This window comes from Ailuropoda melanoleuca, chromosome 12 (assembly GCF_002007445.2).
Source record: "Ailuropoda melanoleuca isolate Jingjing chromosome 12, ASM200744v2, whole genome shotgun sequence".
Taxonomy (NCBI): domain Eukaryota; kingdom Metazoa; phylum Chordata; class Mammalia; order Carnivora; family Ursidae; genus Ailuropoda; species Ailuropoda melanoleuca.
This window is the reverse complement of record NC_048229.1, coordinates 17,978,421-17,995,951: the sequence shown is the minus strand read 5'-3', so window position 1 is coordinate 17,995,951 and position 17,531 is coordinate 17,978,421. Positions and strand designations below refer to the sequence as shown.

The 17,531-nt window shown below is 40.0% G+C and overlaps 2 protein-coding genes across 2 annotated transcripts in view; one reads left to right on the top strand and one right to left on the bottom strand.

The window, feature by feature from the left end:
* The window catches only part of SLC5A1 (solute carrier family 5 member 1), a 66,202-nt gene extending 60,728 nt beyond the window's left edge, over positions 1 to 5,474 (top strand). Inside the window, exon 15 of the mRNA XM_011220146.3 lies at positions 3,322 to 5,474. Within this exon, the coding sequence (XP_011218448.3) occupies positions 3,322 to 3,539 (218 nt within the window). The 3' untranslated portion in view covers positions 3,540 to 5,474. The remainder of the gene's footprint in view (positions 1 to 3,321) is intronic.
* An 8,010-nt stretch (positions 5,475 to 13,484) lies between these two features.
* The window catches only part of LOC100467711 (solute carrier family 5 member 4), a 39,910-nt gene continuing 35,863 nt past the window's right edge, over positions 13,485 to 17,531 (bottom strand). Inside the window, exons 14-15 of the mRNA XM_034638771.1 lie at positions 16,319 to 16,421; positions 13,485 to 14,129 (exon numbers count right to left, since the gene is read on the bottom strand). Of these exons, the coding sequence (XP_034494662.1) occupies positions 13,915 to 14,129; positions 16,319 to 16,421 (318 nt within the window). The 3' untranslated portion in view covers positions 13,485 to 13,914. The remainder of the gene's footprint in view (positions 14,130 to 16,318; positions 16,422 to 17,531) is intronic.

Here is a 17,531-nt window from a genome sequence, read left to right as displayed (position 1 = left end):
CTGTATCTATCTATATCTATATCATCTCTATATATCACATCTTCTTTATCCATTCATCTATCAATGGACTTGGGCTGCTTTCCGTAAATTAGCTAGTGTAAATAATGCTTCAACAAATATGAGGGTCATATATCTTTATGACATATATTTTCATACTCTTTGGGTAAATACCCAGTAGTGTGATTACTGGATCATATGGTAATTCTATTTTTAATTTTTTGAGGAGTCTCTGTACTCTTTTCCACAGTGGCTGTACCAGTTTGCATTCCCACCAATAGTGCATGAGAGCTTTTTTGTCCACATCCTCACCAGCACTTGTTGTTTCTTGTGTTTTCGATTTTAGCCATCGTGATGGGTGTGAGATGATATCTTATTGTACTTTTGATTTGCATTTCCCTGATGATAAGGGATGTTGAGCATCTTTTCATGTGTCAGTTGTCCATCTGTATTCTTCTTTGGAGAAATGTTTCTATTTTTGCCCATTTTTAAATTGCATTATTTGTTTTTATATGTTGAATAGTATAAATTCTTCATATGTTTCGGATACTAACCCTTTATCAGATATGTCATTTACAAGTATCTTCTCACATTCAGTAGGCTGTCTTTTAGTTTTGTTGATTGTGGTGCAGAATCTTTTTATTTTGATGTATTCTCAATAGTTTATTTTTGCTTTTGTTTCCCTTGTCTCAGGAGACATATCTAGAAAAATATTGCTATGGCTGATATCAGAGAAATTACTGCCTGTGCTCTCTTCAAGGATTTTTAAGGTTTCTCTCACATTTAGGTCCTTAATTCATTTGAGTTTATTTTTGTGTGTGGTCTAAGAAAGTGGTCTAGTTTCATTCTTTTGAGTGTAGCTGTCCAGTTTTCTCAATACCATTTGTTGAAGAGACTGTGTTTTTCCCACTGCATATTTTTGCCTCCTTTGTTGAAGGTTAATTGTACATATAATTGTGGGTTTATTTCGGGGCTTTCTATTCCATTCCATTGATCTAATATGTCTATTTTTGTGCCAATACCATAATGTTTTGATTACTACAACTTTGTAGTATATCTTAAAATATAGAATTGTGATACCTTCAGTTTTTTTCTTCTTTTTCAAGATTGCTTTGACTATTTGAGGTCATTTGTTGTTCCATACAAATTTTATGATTATTTATTCTAGTTCTGCAAAAAAAAATGCTATTGGTATTTTGATAGAGATTGCATTAAATCTGTGGATTGCTTTGAGTAATATGGACATTTTAACAGCATTTATTCTCCCAATCCATGAGCATGGAATATCTTTCCATTTCTTTGTGTTGTCTTCAATTTCTTTCATCAATGCTTTATAGTTTTGACAGTACAGGACTTTTACCTCCTTAGTTAATCTTATTCCTAGGTATTTTATCATTTTTGGTGAAATTGAAATGTTTTCTTGATTTCTCTTTTTGCTGCTTCATTATTAGTGTATAGAAATGCAATAGATTTCTGTATATTGATTTTGCATTCTACAACTTTACTGAAGTCATTTATCAGTTCTGGTAGTTTTTTGGTGTAGTCTTTAGGATTTTCTATGTATAGTACCATGTCATCTGTAAATAGTGAAAGTTTTAATTCTTCCTTACCAATTGGATGCTTACCAATTTATATCTTTCGATTGTCAATACTATGTTGAGTAAAAGTGGTGTGAGTGGACATCCTTGTCTTGTTCCTGACCTTAGGAGAAAGGCTCTCAGTTTTTCCCCATTGACTGTAATGCTTACTGTGGGTTTTTCATATATGGCCTTTATTATGTTGAGATATGTTGCCTCTAAACCTACCTTGTTGAGGGTTTTATCATGCATGGATGGTGCACTTTGTCAAATGCTTTATCTGTATCTATTGAAATGATCATATGGTTTTTATTCTTTCTCTTATTGATGTGCTGTACTATGTTGATTGATTTGTGCAAAATGAACCACCCTTGCATCCCAGGAATAAATCCCACTTGATCATGGTAAATGATTTTTTTAATGTATTACTGGATTTGGTTTACTAATATTTTGTTGAAGATTTTTTTTTCATCTATGTTCATACCTTACTGTAGTGATTCATTTTAGCGCCATATCTTACTTTTAAGGTAGACAATATAAATATAATTCTTCCAACTTTACAGATGGGGAAAATGGGATATAGAGACTTTCTCAAGGCCTCCCAGTAACCATGTGTTTCTCCCTTGGGCTGGTCAGTGAGCCCAACCTTTTGTTACTCCTTCTCCATTATTCTGTTTTGGTGGAGTGGCCAAAGTGGAGGGATACAAGGAGACTTGCCTCTCTTTCTTATGTGCGTGAGAGAAAAGAGAATAGAAGGAGACTATAACTTCTTGACATCTACTACACACTGGGCACTCTCTCATAAAATCTTATAATCCCCCCTAAAATTATCCAATTTTACCTGCACTTGAAGATAAGACAGGTGAATTAGCAAAGCCATAAAGCTGAGATTTGGTTTCAGTTCTGACACATGTATGTGCTTAATTACTTAAGGCTATTTGCAATTCTAAAATAAAATGTGACTCTTAAAAATGGGGGAGTGGAGAGCAGTAGTCTCTGACTATGGTGTTGAAAACACAGTGGGCTTGATTTCATATCTAGTGAGCCATAGACCTGGGATTCTAACCCAGGTCTGTCTACCTTTAATGCCACACCTGGGCTCAGAAGGGAGCATCAGTTCCCTCGGTGGGCATCCACTTTGAGTGGCAGGGCCAGTTGGGTGGTTTGGTTCAGCAATACTGATGTGCAACATCAGATCTTAAGCTCTGGAAATGTTCATTGTTGCTGCCCTGAGTCAGGGAGTATTCAGACCAATTATTACCCCATGGCTGGACATGTTGTAAAGCTTTGGAACTTTCAGGTGCAGCTAATATGCTCCTGAGTCAGGCAAGTCTCATTGCTTTCCAGTGATGCGGTAAACAGATACGAGTTTATGTGTTTTGGAGGTGGATTTTCCATGTTGTTCGTATGTCATAGTTTCCCAGCCCGTCACTAACATTTCTTCTCATAGACTAGTATTTTCTGTTTGATTCTGACTTTTCTAAATCAAAATGTATTGCATTGGCCTGGTAGAGATAAAGCTTAATTTAGTTGATCATAAAGATGTAGAATCCATCTATTACCATCATCTTATAATTAATTAAGTTCACTCAAACATTTTGTACCATTTCCATTCCTGCAAACAAGAAAATTGGGAAACGTCTGCAGAATGCAGATGTTTCCTTTTCATGGTGTCTTCCCTGAAACCTTTCCTTGTGCCTCCTTCTTCTGTATCTAACCATCCTTTTTTACGTTTCCCCTGACACAGAAGTTCCTCAGGAGAAAAAAGGGTGCTTAAGGCGGGCCTATGACCTATTTTGTGGCTTGGACCAGCAGAATGCCCCCAAGATGACAAAGGAAGAAGAGGAAGCTATGAAGCTGGAGATGACAGACACCTCCGAGAAGCCTTTATGGCGAGCAGTGATGAACATCAACGGCATCATCCTGCTGGCCGTGGCTGTTTTCTGCCACGCATTTTTTGCCTGAGCCTTGCTTTTGTGGTGGGCTGCGTTCAGGAAGGCAAGACTTTTTACTCTGCCTCCTTTAGTTGTATTCTGTGGTGTTAAGCTGGTGGTAAACCAGCCAGTTGTAAATTTTGCCCAGTTGATAAATGTGCACAGGAGTAATTACAGGCTAACTGAAGAAAAATCATTAATTTGCTGTTAACTTATGTATTTGAGGCCAGTGTGATATCATCAGCTATACATAGTAGAACTCCAGAAGGAAAGTCCAACTCAGTCATGTCCAGGAAAAGGTGCACTAAGAAAGAAGCCCTGCCATGTGTGATGCAAGTTTTTCTCAGGTAGATTCAGTGTGTCAGTGTAGTTTGTGATCCTTGAATATTATTTTAAGAGTTGTGGTCTCCCTGGTTCATGCCACTTTTCCTTCATGATCTTCTCCCCATCTTTTTTTAAGAGAAATATTTCCCCCCTTCTCATATCACTGTCAAGTTTTTCCTGGCACACACAATAAAAATCAATCTGATAAACTGATGAATGCATTGCGGCTGAAGATGGGAACTTGATAGGATCCCTGCCCTGGTGTTTTGCTCTTTGATAGGAAAGCTTGGGGATGGCAGGACTTACCCCAAAAGGAGGGTCCCAGGCACCAGCCCTGGGCCAGTGGGGAAAGTGGATAATCTTGAGTCAAGAGGATTTTCTGGTTTTCTTTAAAATGTCTGTTGTGAGTTCCTCATGTTTGAAATTTCACTTATTTTGTCATTTGCTGTGTCTGGACTATCTTAGGCACTCAGCAATGCTTATGGACCAAATGGATAATTTGGGCACTTATTTATAAATACTTGCTTTATTTTTATGTAAGTCTGGCCCTTGGTTAATTTTTTTTTTTTTTTGTGACTGCACAAAATACACAGTACACACTCAGGTGACTCTCATCAATTGGAATGCATTTTCCAGAAGCCACTCTTCCTCATGGTGTGGGTGTTGACATATGAGCTTAGAAGCTGATTTATGTCACATGACAAAGCAAATGTACCTCTTGGGGCATCTGCAATCTCAAAGAAGCCACACTCTCCTGTAACACGGAAAAATTATCCCAAGATTTTCCTCTCCATGAGTTCATGTGACCACAGCTCTTCCTTTTTGGGGTGTCTTGAGTGGTGATCAAAAGTTGAGCAAATTTAGGGTAGGTGGGGTCTCTGTTCTGAGTGGTAGCGTTCAACGCATTTAGTTGACAGGAGTGTATTTCTTGTTGAACCTAGGGAGAAGTTTTAAAATATGATATAAATTAGTTAGTTAATTAATTAATTAATTAATTAAATTCTTTCAGTCCCACCTGTGAAATCTCAATTATGTTGTAATATAAACTTTGAAGTTAAGAAAAAGTCATGATGTTAGTATCGACTGATTTCAAGCTAGTTTAGGAAAGAGCTGGGATCTGAGGTGCTGTGGAGCTGAGAGTGGTTTCTAGGCATACAAATGGTTCAAATGCAAAGGGATGGCTTGTTTTTGTGGAAGGAAGGACATTAATTGATGCACCCTCCATATTGCCCTTAAGTGAGGCAGAGAAGAGGGGAACGTGTAGAATTTCATGTGGCTGATTCAGTTTCATGTGCAGTTTGTGGTATTTTTGAGATTTGAGAAGATAAAGGGGACATACTGAAAGCTGGTGGATGAAATGGTCATGAAGTATCTAGATTGTCCTGGATTCAGTTTCTGGCATTGCCAATGATTCATGTGTATATTGTGGTAAATTATTTTGTTTCAACTGTGTATTTTTCTCTTTGAAAAATGGGGACCTTGGTGCTTATAGCATCTACCTACCTCCTCTGGGTGTGACTAGGTCACTTTGTAAAGGGGAATGACAGATACATACATGAAAGATGCGAAACACATGTTATATTAAGCTGCATTTAGTCCCATAAATTAAAATGTATTACTTTGATACTAATAAAAACATTAAAAATGGTAACATCTGTGTTTCCTGTTTTCTAGATATTCTAAGCAGATACTGACCATGCCTGTGGTGAGCTTTAGTTGGCACAAGATGTGGATTAGGAAATAGGAGCCAAGACAGGTGAGAATAGGGTCTGGCAACCCGAATAAAAGGTAGAAAAGGAGAGGATTTCAACTTCAAAATCTCTAATAAACATGAGGTAGGTCTACTTTCAATGCATCATGTCTTTTTAGGACAGACTAAGCCACTCGAGTGACCAGGGGCCAGTCAGTGATACACTGTACTAGAGTAATTTAAAGAGTACAAAGAAGAGCGATTTCTTTCCTCAAATGGAAGATGGGTATTTGGGAACAGAGTGACTTCTTATTATGGTCCATTTATAGAACTGAAAAATTTATTTAATTTATTTTTAAAACTATTTATATCTATATTTTTAAAATTTAAATTCAATTAGCCAACATCTAGGACATCATTAGTTTCAGATGTAGTGTTCAATAATTCATCAGTTGCATATAACACCCAGTGCTCATCATATCATGTGCCCTCCTTAATGCCCATCACTCAATTACCCCATCCTCCCATAGATGACTGTTTTAAAAAGAATCTCCCAAAATGAAATCTCCTTCCCTGCAGAATGAAGTTAGTCTGTGGGATTTTGGTTTACCTGGGAGCATTGCTTAATTTTATGTAACTGAGTCAGGCATTGGTGTTCACTTAGAGGATTTCTACATTTGGAACTCACAGGAACCTACTCTTTCCTGGTGTGGAAATCACCATCTCCTAAAAGATGCATTATAGCTTGTCCTGCTTTACAAAAGCAAACCTTGGGAGAAAAACATACGTGCCCTTAGTTGGTGGAGAGTAGTTTCTTAACTTCCTTCCTAATCTAGCCCCAAGAAAACTCCTAACCACCAAAATGGATTTTGGTGAATGCAATTATTTGGATGAGGTGCCATTGCCTTGATGGGTTGGTAGTATCGAATTAGAGAAGTGTGGTGAGGTTAATGACCCCAGTGCTTCTTAACTGGCACTGGGTGAATGTTGTTTAGTCTCAGATCTCCATATTGAATTCCTGACCTAGTCAGCTTTTGTAGTCTTAAGAGCAACTTAAAGAATAATGCGATTTGATACAATTCATCCTCTGCTTGAAAAACTGGTAGCAAATGTCCCCCCAATAAAAGAGACCTTCTTCACACATGAGTGCTGGCAGCATGTACAGAGCAGCAGTTCTCAAATGATAGCCTATATCGGAATCCCCTGGAGGGCTTGTTAAAACACAGATTATTGGGGCCACTCCCAGAGTTTCTGTTTCAATAGGTCTGAAATGGGGCCTGGGAATTTGCATCTCTAAGTTCCCAGATGATTTTGTTGCGTTGGTCTGGGGACCACAATTTGAAGACAACTACATAGGGCGCCGGGGTGGCTCAGTCAGTTAAGCATCTGCCTTCTGCTCAGGTCATGATACCGAAGTCCTGGGATCAAGTCCCACATAGGGCTCCTTGCTCGGTGGGGAGTCCACTTCTCCCCCTGCCCCTCACCCCACTGGTGCTCTCTCTCTCTCTCCCTCATGCACAGGGCCTTGCGTACTCTCAGATAAATAAAATAAAATGAAAAAAAGTTTAAAAAGACAACAACTACTTAGAGTTAATTTCCAAAAAGTTTTCATTTCATCACCAAGACAGGCAGAACTAGAGGAACCTCTTTCTCAGGCCCCGTTTTAAGAATTAATTAATAAATAATGTATCAGGACCTAAACTCTTTTCTGAAACCAAAGTTGTGTGGGTATGGCTAAGGCACATTACCCTGTGAAGGTATAGAAAAATCCACCCCCTTACCTTTAGGGCCTACCTGCTTAATTATAACCTCCCCACTAGATGCCAAGGCTTGACACTTCAACAGCTTGACTTTTATTCTATATTTCATACTCATCATGTACCATATACATGCTGGCCCTCAAAGTCAGTTTTACAGGTGGAATTTTTTACAGATGGAGGGGGCATAAGGGGAAAAAGCACTAACACTTATTGGGCATCTTCTGTGACCCAGACCTTGTGGGCAGTATCAAATGATCCCACCTAATCTTTAAAACAGTTCCATGAAGTAATTTGGAGGAAACTGAGATTTAGGGACTTACCCAAGGACCTTTGGATGGACTTTGGTGGTCATAGCCTAGAGGCTGACAATCCCCTCCCCCTGTTACAGAATTTCCCAAGACAGCCTTCCAATAGCAACACAATGTAATTCTGAATATCCTAGAATGGGGTGGGATGGGGACAAGTCAGGAGATCAACATCTATTGAGTCCTATTATTTATATTACAAATGTTAAAAATTTGTAACATTTAAATCAATAAGTTAAGCATTTCTATTTCTGTTTTCAGATAAACAGGGAAGGTTCAGGGAAGTTGATCGTTTTGGTCATGGTGGGTCTGTCTCTAGAGCCTGTATTCATAGTTTTGGTTTAGGTGAATATCTCCTCCTTGCCAAATAGTGAGAGAAATATATCTTTTTTGTCAAAGTTGCTTCTTTTGTCAAAGTAGTTCTTCCATGAGGGCTCTTTCAAGGCTCTCAGGACATGGATAAGGATGTTTTCTAGTTGTTAGGCTCCAACAAAAGCAGAGGTTGTGTGTTAAAGGGTTAATATCCAGGCTGGTCTAAGAAGCAGACTCAGAGTTCCTGTTATCTCGAAAATTCAAAGTTAAGATAAATATGCAATGCTATGTCTGAAAACCCCTTATCCAAAGCTCTGAACCTGGGTTGGAAATTGAAGCTGCTTCTCTGTCGGTGAACCATATGGCTCAAAGACTTCAGGTACAAGTGAGCTATTTTAACTCTCACGGATAAAATTTCAAATAGCCAAGTTTCTCAGCTTATAATTTTAACGAATGCATTTTTGGCACCATGTCCTTGATGTGAGTTAACAGAAGATATTTTTAGAGGCTCACACTCCTTGTCTCTTATTTTCATATGTCAGCTCTGACCACTCCAGGGCCAGGGTCCTGACTCCAGAGTTCTAGTTCTTAAATACCACATTATACTGTCTACCCAAAGTGTTGAAAAGGAAAATTTAACTTGTTGAAATAGAATACTTGGAGAATGGGCTAAATCTCAGAATGGACAGCACTGAACTTAGTGGATAGAAATATGAAGCCCAGGAATTATCCCACAATGTACCAAAAAGAGATAAAGTGATGGAAACTGTGAAATAAAACTCAAAAGATATGACATGGGAAGTCCAACATCCATCTCACCAGAGGGCCAGAAAAAGAATGGGCAGAACATGAAGAGAGGAAGTGATACAAAGAAAACCAGCAACTGATAGACTATTCAAGGGATTCCTGTGAATCAACAAAAAAAGATAAGAGGAAACCATTAGGAAAAAGATGCATAAAGAATATAAAAAGTCTTCAAAGAGAAGTAATTCAGGATGGGATCATAAAAATGGTGACATCAACAAAATTGTGGAATGGGCCACTCCAAACTCTTATCTCCTGACAGAAACCTTGAACAATGGGCAGAAGCTGTCAGAACCAATTTTGGGAGAACTCAGAAAAACAGTCGAAAGTTTATAGCAGCCAAACAAGCACTGAATCAAGAAAAAGATACCATAAAATGTTGACTGTCACCAAAATAGTGACTGTCACTCTCTGTCTTGTGTGGTGGCAATCTTTAAGCAGCAGTAGTCATAAAGTGTCAGTTGTCTTAAAGTGGGGGCAGCTTGTGTCCCCAGTGTGAAACCATTTTCCTCACTCCAGGGGAGCAGAGCAGACCACATTCACAAATTATTGTGTATGCCTATTCTAACCTGTCTGGGGGATACCGGAGGGACTGACACAAGGTGCTCCTCTCTATTTCACTTAACTCTGAACTCAGACTGGAAAAGCTTGAAACGCTGAAAGCCAAATTAACAAGCTTCAGACACCTAAGATTATAGTCAAAACCTACAACAGGAAAAAAAAAGAAAACCCTACAGTAGACTGCCTAAGGGAAAATCTAGAGTAAGTGTCCTTGGGAAATTAGGACATCTTAAAGCAACCATGTATACTGGGGAATTTAGAAGACCATGTGCATGACCAGGGCAAGACACATGATCAAAAAAGACCAGAGAAGACCCTAACCTTTCATCTTGCTCTGACCACTAGGCTCACTGTGAACCTGGCTAGGTGTTGAAGGAGAGTCCCAGAAGAGAGTCAGTTTGCAGAGACTGGGAAGGTTCCTCAAGGAAATCTCTATTAAAACAGTAGCTGAACAAAACTTAAGGAATAGAGACTCCTGTGACTACATTGGCAAGGAATATGGTCTTTCCAATAATAGTTCAGAAAAGTCACTAAGCAAATGGACTATAACAACCTTTAACAACCAATAAAAGAGCAAAACCAGGGAAAGGGAAGAACCTGATTTCTAGAGTTACCACATTATAGTAGTCAAATGTCCAGTTTTCACACAAAAAAATGAATAAATCACAGGACATACAAAGTACCAGGAAAATATGGCCCATTCATAGGAAGAAAAATAAATGCTTTCCCTGAGGAAGTCCACATGTCAGAATGATATCATTTATAAGCTTTAAAACAACTGCCGTAAGTACACTCAAAGAACTAAAGAAAAACATGGACCCCCCACAAAAACCTATAGGAAATCAGGAAACCAGTGTATGAACAAAATGAGAATAGCAATTAAGGAATAGGAATTATAAAATGAAACCAAAGAGAAATTCTGAAAAGCAGAATAGCCAAACTGAAAAATTACCTAGAGAGGTTCAACATCAAATTTAAGTGGGCAGAAGATAGAATCAGTGAACTTGAATAAAGGACAACTGAAATTGTCAAGTTCAAGGAACAGAAAGAAAAGAAAATGAAGAAAAATGAACAAAAGTGGGGGAAATAGTGATATCATCAAAGGGTGGTGTAGGAGACCCCAGCCTCAAGTCTCCTTACAAAGATCAACAATTAGTTATCCATGAACAAAACACCTCTGGGAAAGCACTGGTCTACTTAAGAAAATTCAACAACACAGTGAAACGTAACACTGGAGAATAACTGTGCAGAAAGGGACAGGAGAACAGTTTCATTTTGCCTGCATCATCCCATCCCCTAAAGCCAGCATTGCTCAGTGAAAAGACTTCCAAGCTACACAGAATTCTCCTGCCCAGGAAAGAGAGAGTGGGGTGAGCAACCATCTTGCCCAGTCTTTGGGGACTGCATGAAGGACCTGCTTTGGTTTCATCCCACCTAGAGACCCACAAAGCTGAGAGGTATAGAGACAGCTAGGAACAAGGAAGAAAAACAAAGGCTACTGCTGTCAGTCATGCTGTGGTAGCAACTATGATACCCAGTCACCTACTCTGCGTAGAATTCCAACAGCTTTTCCCAGCCATCTGAGTCCCTCCTGGCTCCCTTCACCCACCCACCTCACCCCTGCTGGAGCTCAGGACTCACCCTGGCATCCAGCCCAGGCCTCTGTGGCTCCACACAACTGCAAGATGTCAGCCTAGATCCCTGCAGATGATCCTTACTACCACGAATGCACTTGGGGCTAGGCTGTCCAGCAGTGCACCTACATGCTACTGGCCCAACACCCATCACCTGCCTCCATTGGTGTGTGCACACCTGTGGGAAAATCCTGCAGCCACATCATGGCTTGCTGATAGCCAGGGCTCCCTGGGCTGATTGTAAGCCTGGATCTGGCCCTGTCTTCTGTCACTGGCCTGTAGCAGTGGGTTCACCTGCAGCTAACCCCTCTAGCTGTGGACCTGCCTACCCTCAGGCTGACTCAACACCAGATTCCAGTTCCATGCAACTGTGACAAGACTCAGCAGTCACAGTAGAGTAGGTGAGCAGCCAAGGCTCCCATAGCTGCCAGTCTGTTTATGGTTTTTACTTTTAATATAAATGTATTAAATTCTCAAATCAAAAAACATAGAATGTTTGATTGGATTAAAAATCGAACTATATGCTGTCTAGAAGATACTCACTTCAGCTTGAAGGACACACATAGGCTTAAAGTGAAGGGATGGAAAAAGATATTCCATACAAGTGGAAACCAAAAGAGAGCGGGGATAGCTATACTTACATCAAATGGACTTTATGTCAAACACTGTAATAAGAGACAAAAAAAAAGTCATTATATAATGATAAACAAGTCAGTTCATCAAGAGACTATGACAATTGTAGACCTACAGGGAAGATGATGGTGGAGTAGGAGGACTCTAGGCTCATCTTGCCCCACAAACACAACTAGATAGCTATCAAATCACCCTGAATACCCCAGAAATCAACCTGGAGACTGATAGAACAAACTCCTCAACTAAAGGGAGAGAAAGGGTCACACTGAAGAAGGTAGGAACTGCAGAGATGTGGTTTAGGGGAGAAATGGATCATGGGTGCTGCAGAGGAGAGGGAACCATGGTCACAGAGAACAATGCACAAGGAGAACATTTCCCCAAAGTCATTGGCTTGGAAAATGAGAGGGCCTGATGAGTTCTTGCAACCAGTGGAGTTTAAAGTCTGGAGTTTCAAAGGTCAGTGAGCTTGGCCTGGATAGACCCCGGAGGGGACTAACCTGCTCCTGGAGAGAAGGCAGGAAAACAACCCTGGGGCAGATGGAAACAGAGATTTGAAGAATGCCGTGGGGCACACCATGGGGAGATTATTCACTCTTCTCACAGTGCTTCCGTGAGGGGCAGCATTCATGGAGAGACATCTCTCACCTCTCTGGGAACAAAGGAGCTGGCCAGCACAATTTCTCTCCCCTGCCCTTAGCATAAACACAGAGCCACCTGTGGGAAACAGCACAACATCTACACAGGCTGCCTAACTTGCTTACACCAAACCCCACCCTGCAGTGCCTGACTGCCCTCCTCATTTAAGCTTGCCTCAGTCTCAGTGTGGCAAGTCCCTCTCTCAGAAGGCCAGCACAAATGCTTCACACCATGTTTCCTGACCAGAGAATTCTGCAGGGTCTCAGTACTTTTTTTTAAAATTTTTTATTGTTATGTTAGTCACCTTACAGTACCGCATTAGTTTTTCATATAGTGTTCTATGATTCATTGTTTGAGTATAACATCCAGTGCTCCATGAAATACATGCCCCTTAATATCTATCATTGGGCTAACCCATCCCCCCACCCTCCCTCCCCTCTAAAACCCTCAGTTTGTTTCCCAGAGTCCATAGTTTCATATGATTTGTCTCGCCCTCTGATTTCCCAACCTTCATTTTTCCCTTCCTTCTCTTAATGTCCTCCATGTTATTCCTTATGTTCCACATATGAGTAAAACCATATGATAATTGTTTTTCTCTGCTTGACTTATTTCACTTAGCATAATCCCCTCCAGTTCCATTGATGTTGATGCAAACGTTGGATAATCATCCCTTCTGATGGCTGAGTAATATTCCACTGTATACACAGACCACATCCTCTTTATCCACTCATCTGTTGAAAGGTATCTCGGCTCCTTCCACAGTTTGGCTATTGTGGACATTGCTACTATGAATGTTGGGGTGCATGTGGTCCTTCTTTTCACTACTTCTCTATCTTTGGGGTAAATACCCAATAGTGTAATTGCTGAGTCATAGGGGAGCTCTATTTTTAACTTTTTGAGGGACCTCCACACTGTTTTCCAAAGTGGCTGTACCAACTTGCATTCCCACCAACAGTGCAAGAGGGTTCCCCTTTCTCCACATCCTCTCCAACATCTATTGTTTCCTGCCTTGTCATTTTTTGCCATTCTAACTGGTGTAAGGTGGTATCTCAATGTGGTTTTGATTTGACTTTCCCTGATGGTTAATGATGTTGAACACTTTTTCATGTGTCTGTTAGCCATTTGTATGTCTTCCTTGGAAAGGTGTCTGTTCATGTCTTCTGCCCATTTTTTGACTTGATGATTTGTTTTTTGGGTGTTGAGTTTGAGAAATTTTTTATAGATCTTGGATACCAGCCCTTTATCTGTAGTGTCATTTGCAAATATTTTCTCCCATTCTGTGGGTTGCCTCTTAGTTTCGTTGACTGTATCCTTGGCTGTGCAGAAGCTTTTTATCTTGATGAAGTCCCACAAGTTCATTTTCACTTTTGTTTTATAGATGTTAGTACATGAGGTAGAGTTGGAAGAGGCATTCCTTCTAAGTGGAAATCTCTGGAAATAAAAAGCAAGAATAAGGTAGGGCAAGCTACCTGGTGAACTATAAAAAAAAATTAGACCAAATGCTACTAGTTTACACACACATATAGAGTCAGCTCCCTGGCTTTGTAAATTATCGACTCTTTATTGACACAAAGAAATAACAAAAGCTAAAAGTCAGGTCTTTAGTCATCTCATATGATAAAATTACCAATCTCTTTCTTCCTTTGAGGGAAATTACCTCCCTTTTGAAACATAACAAACTCTAAAAGTGAAAAAAATCAGTAAAATTATCCTTTGCTTAATAAATATTTAGTGGCTCAGATAGAATTCAGGCAAAATAGCCATGGAGAAAGACGACCACTGCCAGGAGGAGAATGGCATTGATATTCACTATAGTTCTCCATAAAGGCTTCTCAGATGTGTCTCTCAGCTTCTTTTTCTGGGCTTCTTCCTCCTCTTTGCTCAGTTTGGGACCTGTCTTCTGCAAACCACAGAATAAGTCATAAGCTTTCCTGAGGCATCCACGGGGTTCCTCAGGATTATCTGAAACAAAAAAAGACAAATGATCACAAAACATGAGAAATACAACGCCTGTAAACGTAGTACAGATGACTGTAAAGAATGATTACAACCACTTTTGAGTGTTAGATGAATCCCTGAGAAAATATAGATAACTTCGATTATATAAAAATAGAAAACTTTTGCATTGCATGAAGTTCAATAAAAAAGGTAAAAACAAGGGACAAACTGGGGAAAAACATTTGCATCTTATATCACAAAGGGTTTAATATCCTTAATATACAATGGACTTTTTTTTTTAGAACATCATTAGTTTTTAATGTAGTGTTCGAGATTAGTTTTCTGCCACCAACACCAATCATAATTATTTTATTATTTATTTATTTATTTTAATGATTTTTTATTATATTATGTTAGTCACCATACAGTACATCCCCGGCTTCCAATGTAAAGCTCGATGATATTAGTTGCGTATAACACCCAATGCACCATGCAATACGTGCCCTCCTTACTACCCATCACCAGTCTATCCCATTCCCCCATCCCCTCCCCTCTGAGGCCTGCAGTTTGTTTCTCATAGTCCATAGTCTCTCATGTTTCATTCCCCCTTCTGATTACCCCCCTTTTCTTTATCCCTTTCTTCCCCTACCGATCCTCCTAGTTCTTATGTTCCATAGATGAGAGAAATCATATGATAATTGTCTTTCTCTGCTTGACTTATTTCACTTAGCATTATCTCCTCCAGTGCCGTCCATGTTGCAGCAAATGTTGAGAATTCGTTCTTTCTGATAGCTGAGTAATATTCCATTGTATATATGGACCACAGCTTCTTAATCCAGTCATCTGTTGAAGGGCATCTCGGCTCCTTCCATGATTTGGCTATTGTGGACAATGCAGCTATGAACATTGGGGTGCATATGGCCCTTCTCTTCACTACGTCTGCATCTTTGGGGTAAACACCCAGTAGTGCAATGGCTGGATCATAGAGTAGCTCAATTTTTAACTTTTTAAGGGCCTCCACACTGTTTTCCAGAGTGGCTGTGGAACTTGCATTCCCACCAACAATGTAGGAGGGATCCCCTTTCTCCACATCCTCTCCAACAATTGTTGTTTCTTGCCTTGTCTATCTTTGCCATTCTAACTGGCGTAAGGTGGTATCTCAGTGTGGTTTTGATTTGAATTTCCCTGATGGCTAATGATTTTGAACATTTTTTCATGTGTCTGTTAGCCATTTGTATGTCTTCATTGGAAAAGTGTCTGTTCATATCTTCTGCCCATTTTTTGATTTGTTTATTTGTTTCTCGTGTATTGAGTTTGAGAAGTTCTTTGTAGATCTTGGATACCAGTCCTTTATCTGTAGTTTCATTTGCAAATATATTCTCCCATTCCGTAGGCTGCCTCTTAGTTTTTTTGACTGTTTCCTTAGCTGTGCAGAAGCTTTTTATCTTGATGAAGTCCCATAAGTTCATTTTATCTTTTGTTTCTCTTGCCTTTGGAGATGTGTCATGAAAAAGGTTGCTTTGGCCGATGTCGTAGAGGTTGCTGCCTATGATCTCCTCTAGAATTTTGATGGATTCCTGTCTCACATCGAGGCCTTTCATCCATTTGGAGTTTATTTTTGTGTTTGGAGGAAAAGGTGGGACTAGATGCTAAGTGCGCCTAATCACTATCTATCAAGGTTGAATTGTTGAACACTTAATATGTGCCTGGAAACAGGAGAGACTGGAATTGATTTTCATCTCACAGCTGGTACACAGATCCATGGATGGATGATGGATGAATGGACAGACAGACTGATGGATAGGCAGATGAATGGAGATATTTTATTTGTAATGAATTGTCTTGGTTTTTTGGGAAGGTAAGATTTTAAAGTTTCAGTCTGCCATAAATCTAACAGCTTTTTCAGAAACTGAATTTAGTGGCATTAAAAAAATAAAGCAAGCATAATAATTCAGGTACATAGAGTTCCTGTATGAAAACCAGATGTAGGGGCGCCTGGGTGGCACAGCGGTTAAGCGTCTGCCTTTGGCTCAGGGCGTGATCCCGGCGTTATGGGATCGAGCCCCACGTCAGGCTCCTCTGCTATGAGCCTGCTTCTTCCTCTCCCACTCCCCCTGCTTGTGTTCCCTCTATCGCTGGCTGTCTCTATCTCTGTCAAATAAATAAATAAAATCTTAAAAAAAAAAAAAGACCAGATGTAAACCAAGTATTACCTTCATCAACATCATCACCAGCTTCTTCATGTCTTTTCTCTTCTGCCTCTAAATCAATTCGTTCCTCCGTACTGTTCCGAAGAGCCCAGCACAGGCGATACAGCTGCACAGAGACCATAGACAAGCACATTAGTGAAGGGAAAATCTTTACAGTAATATGATGGTACATTTGTTTATTGTATAGTGCAAAAAAATCAAATGGCATTGAACAGTGTGGGTAAGTAACAAAAACGTCTTCTACCACACTAATTCACAAAAACACACTAACCACTTGAAATTATTTCTGTTTTTAACTCTTCCAGTAGTTATTAAACACTTTTATGTAATATGCCTAAAACTCTTACTTCTGGATTTATAATTTCATAAAAGTCAAAGATTTATCTAACTTACATATACCCCTGCTTCTCTCATTGTCCTTATCATTCAGCTGTTACTAGCTGCATCATTATTACTCTCAGTTTGTCTAGTGGTTACTTTTGTAACTTTTAAAATATCTTCTTTTTAAAAAAAAGATTTTATTTATTTATTTGAAGAGAGAGAGAGCATGAGCAGAGGGAGGGCAGAAGGAGAAGCAGACTCCCTGGCCAGCACAGAGCCGATGTGGGGCTCGATTCCAGGACCTTGAGATCATGACCTGAGCTGAAGTCAGATGCTTAACTGATTGAGCCACCCAGGCATCCCTAAAATATCTTCTTAAGCTTCATTTCTGGATCCATCATGTTTAGATAGTACTTACATACTGCTATTAAGTTCTGATAACAATTGATGAGTTACCCTATGATCCAGCCATTGCACTTGGGTGTTTACCCCAAAGATACAGACGTAGTGAAGAGAAGGGCCATATGCACCCCAATGTTCATAGCAGCATTGTCCACAATAGCTCAATCGTGGAAGGAGCTGAGATGCCCTTCAACAGATGACTGGCTTAAGAAGCTGTGGTCCAGAGGAATCAGGTTAAGATGGCGGAGGAGTAGGGGACCCCTTTTTCAGCCGGTCCCCTGAGTTAAGCTGGATAGGTACCAGACCAGCAGGAATATCCACGGAATCAGCCTGAGACGCAGGAAGATACATCTGGATCTCTACAAATGAACATCTCCAGCGCTGAGTATCGAGGTACGAAGCGGGGAGCCGTGAAACCGCGCACAGATATCGGAAGCTAAACAGAAGGGGGAGGGAGCCGCCGTGTCAGGGCGCCGGGAAGCGGTAGCCACCT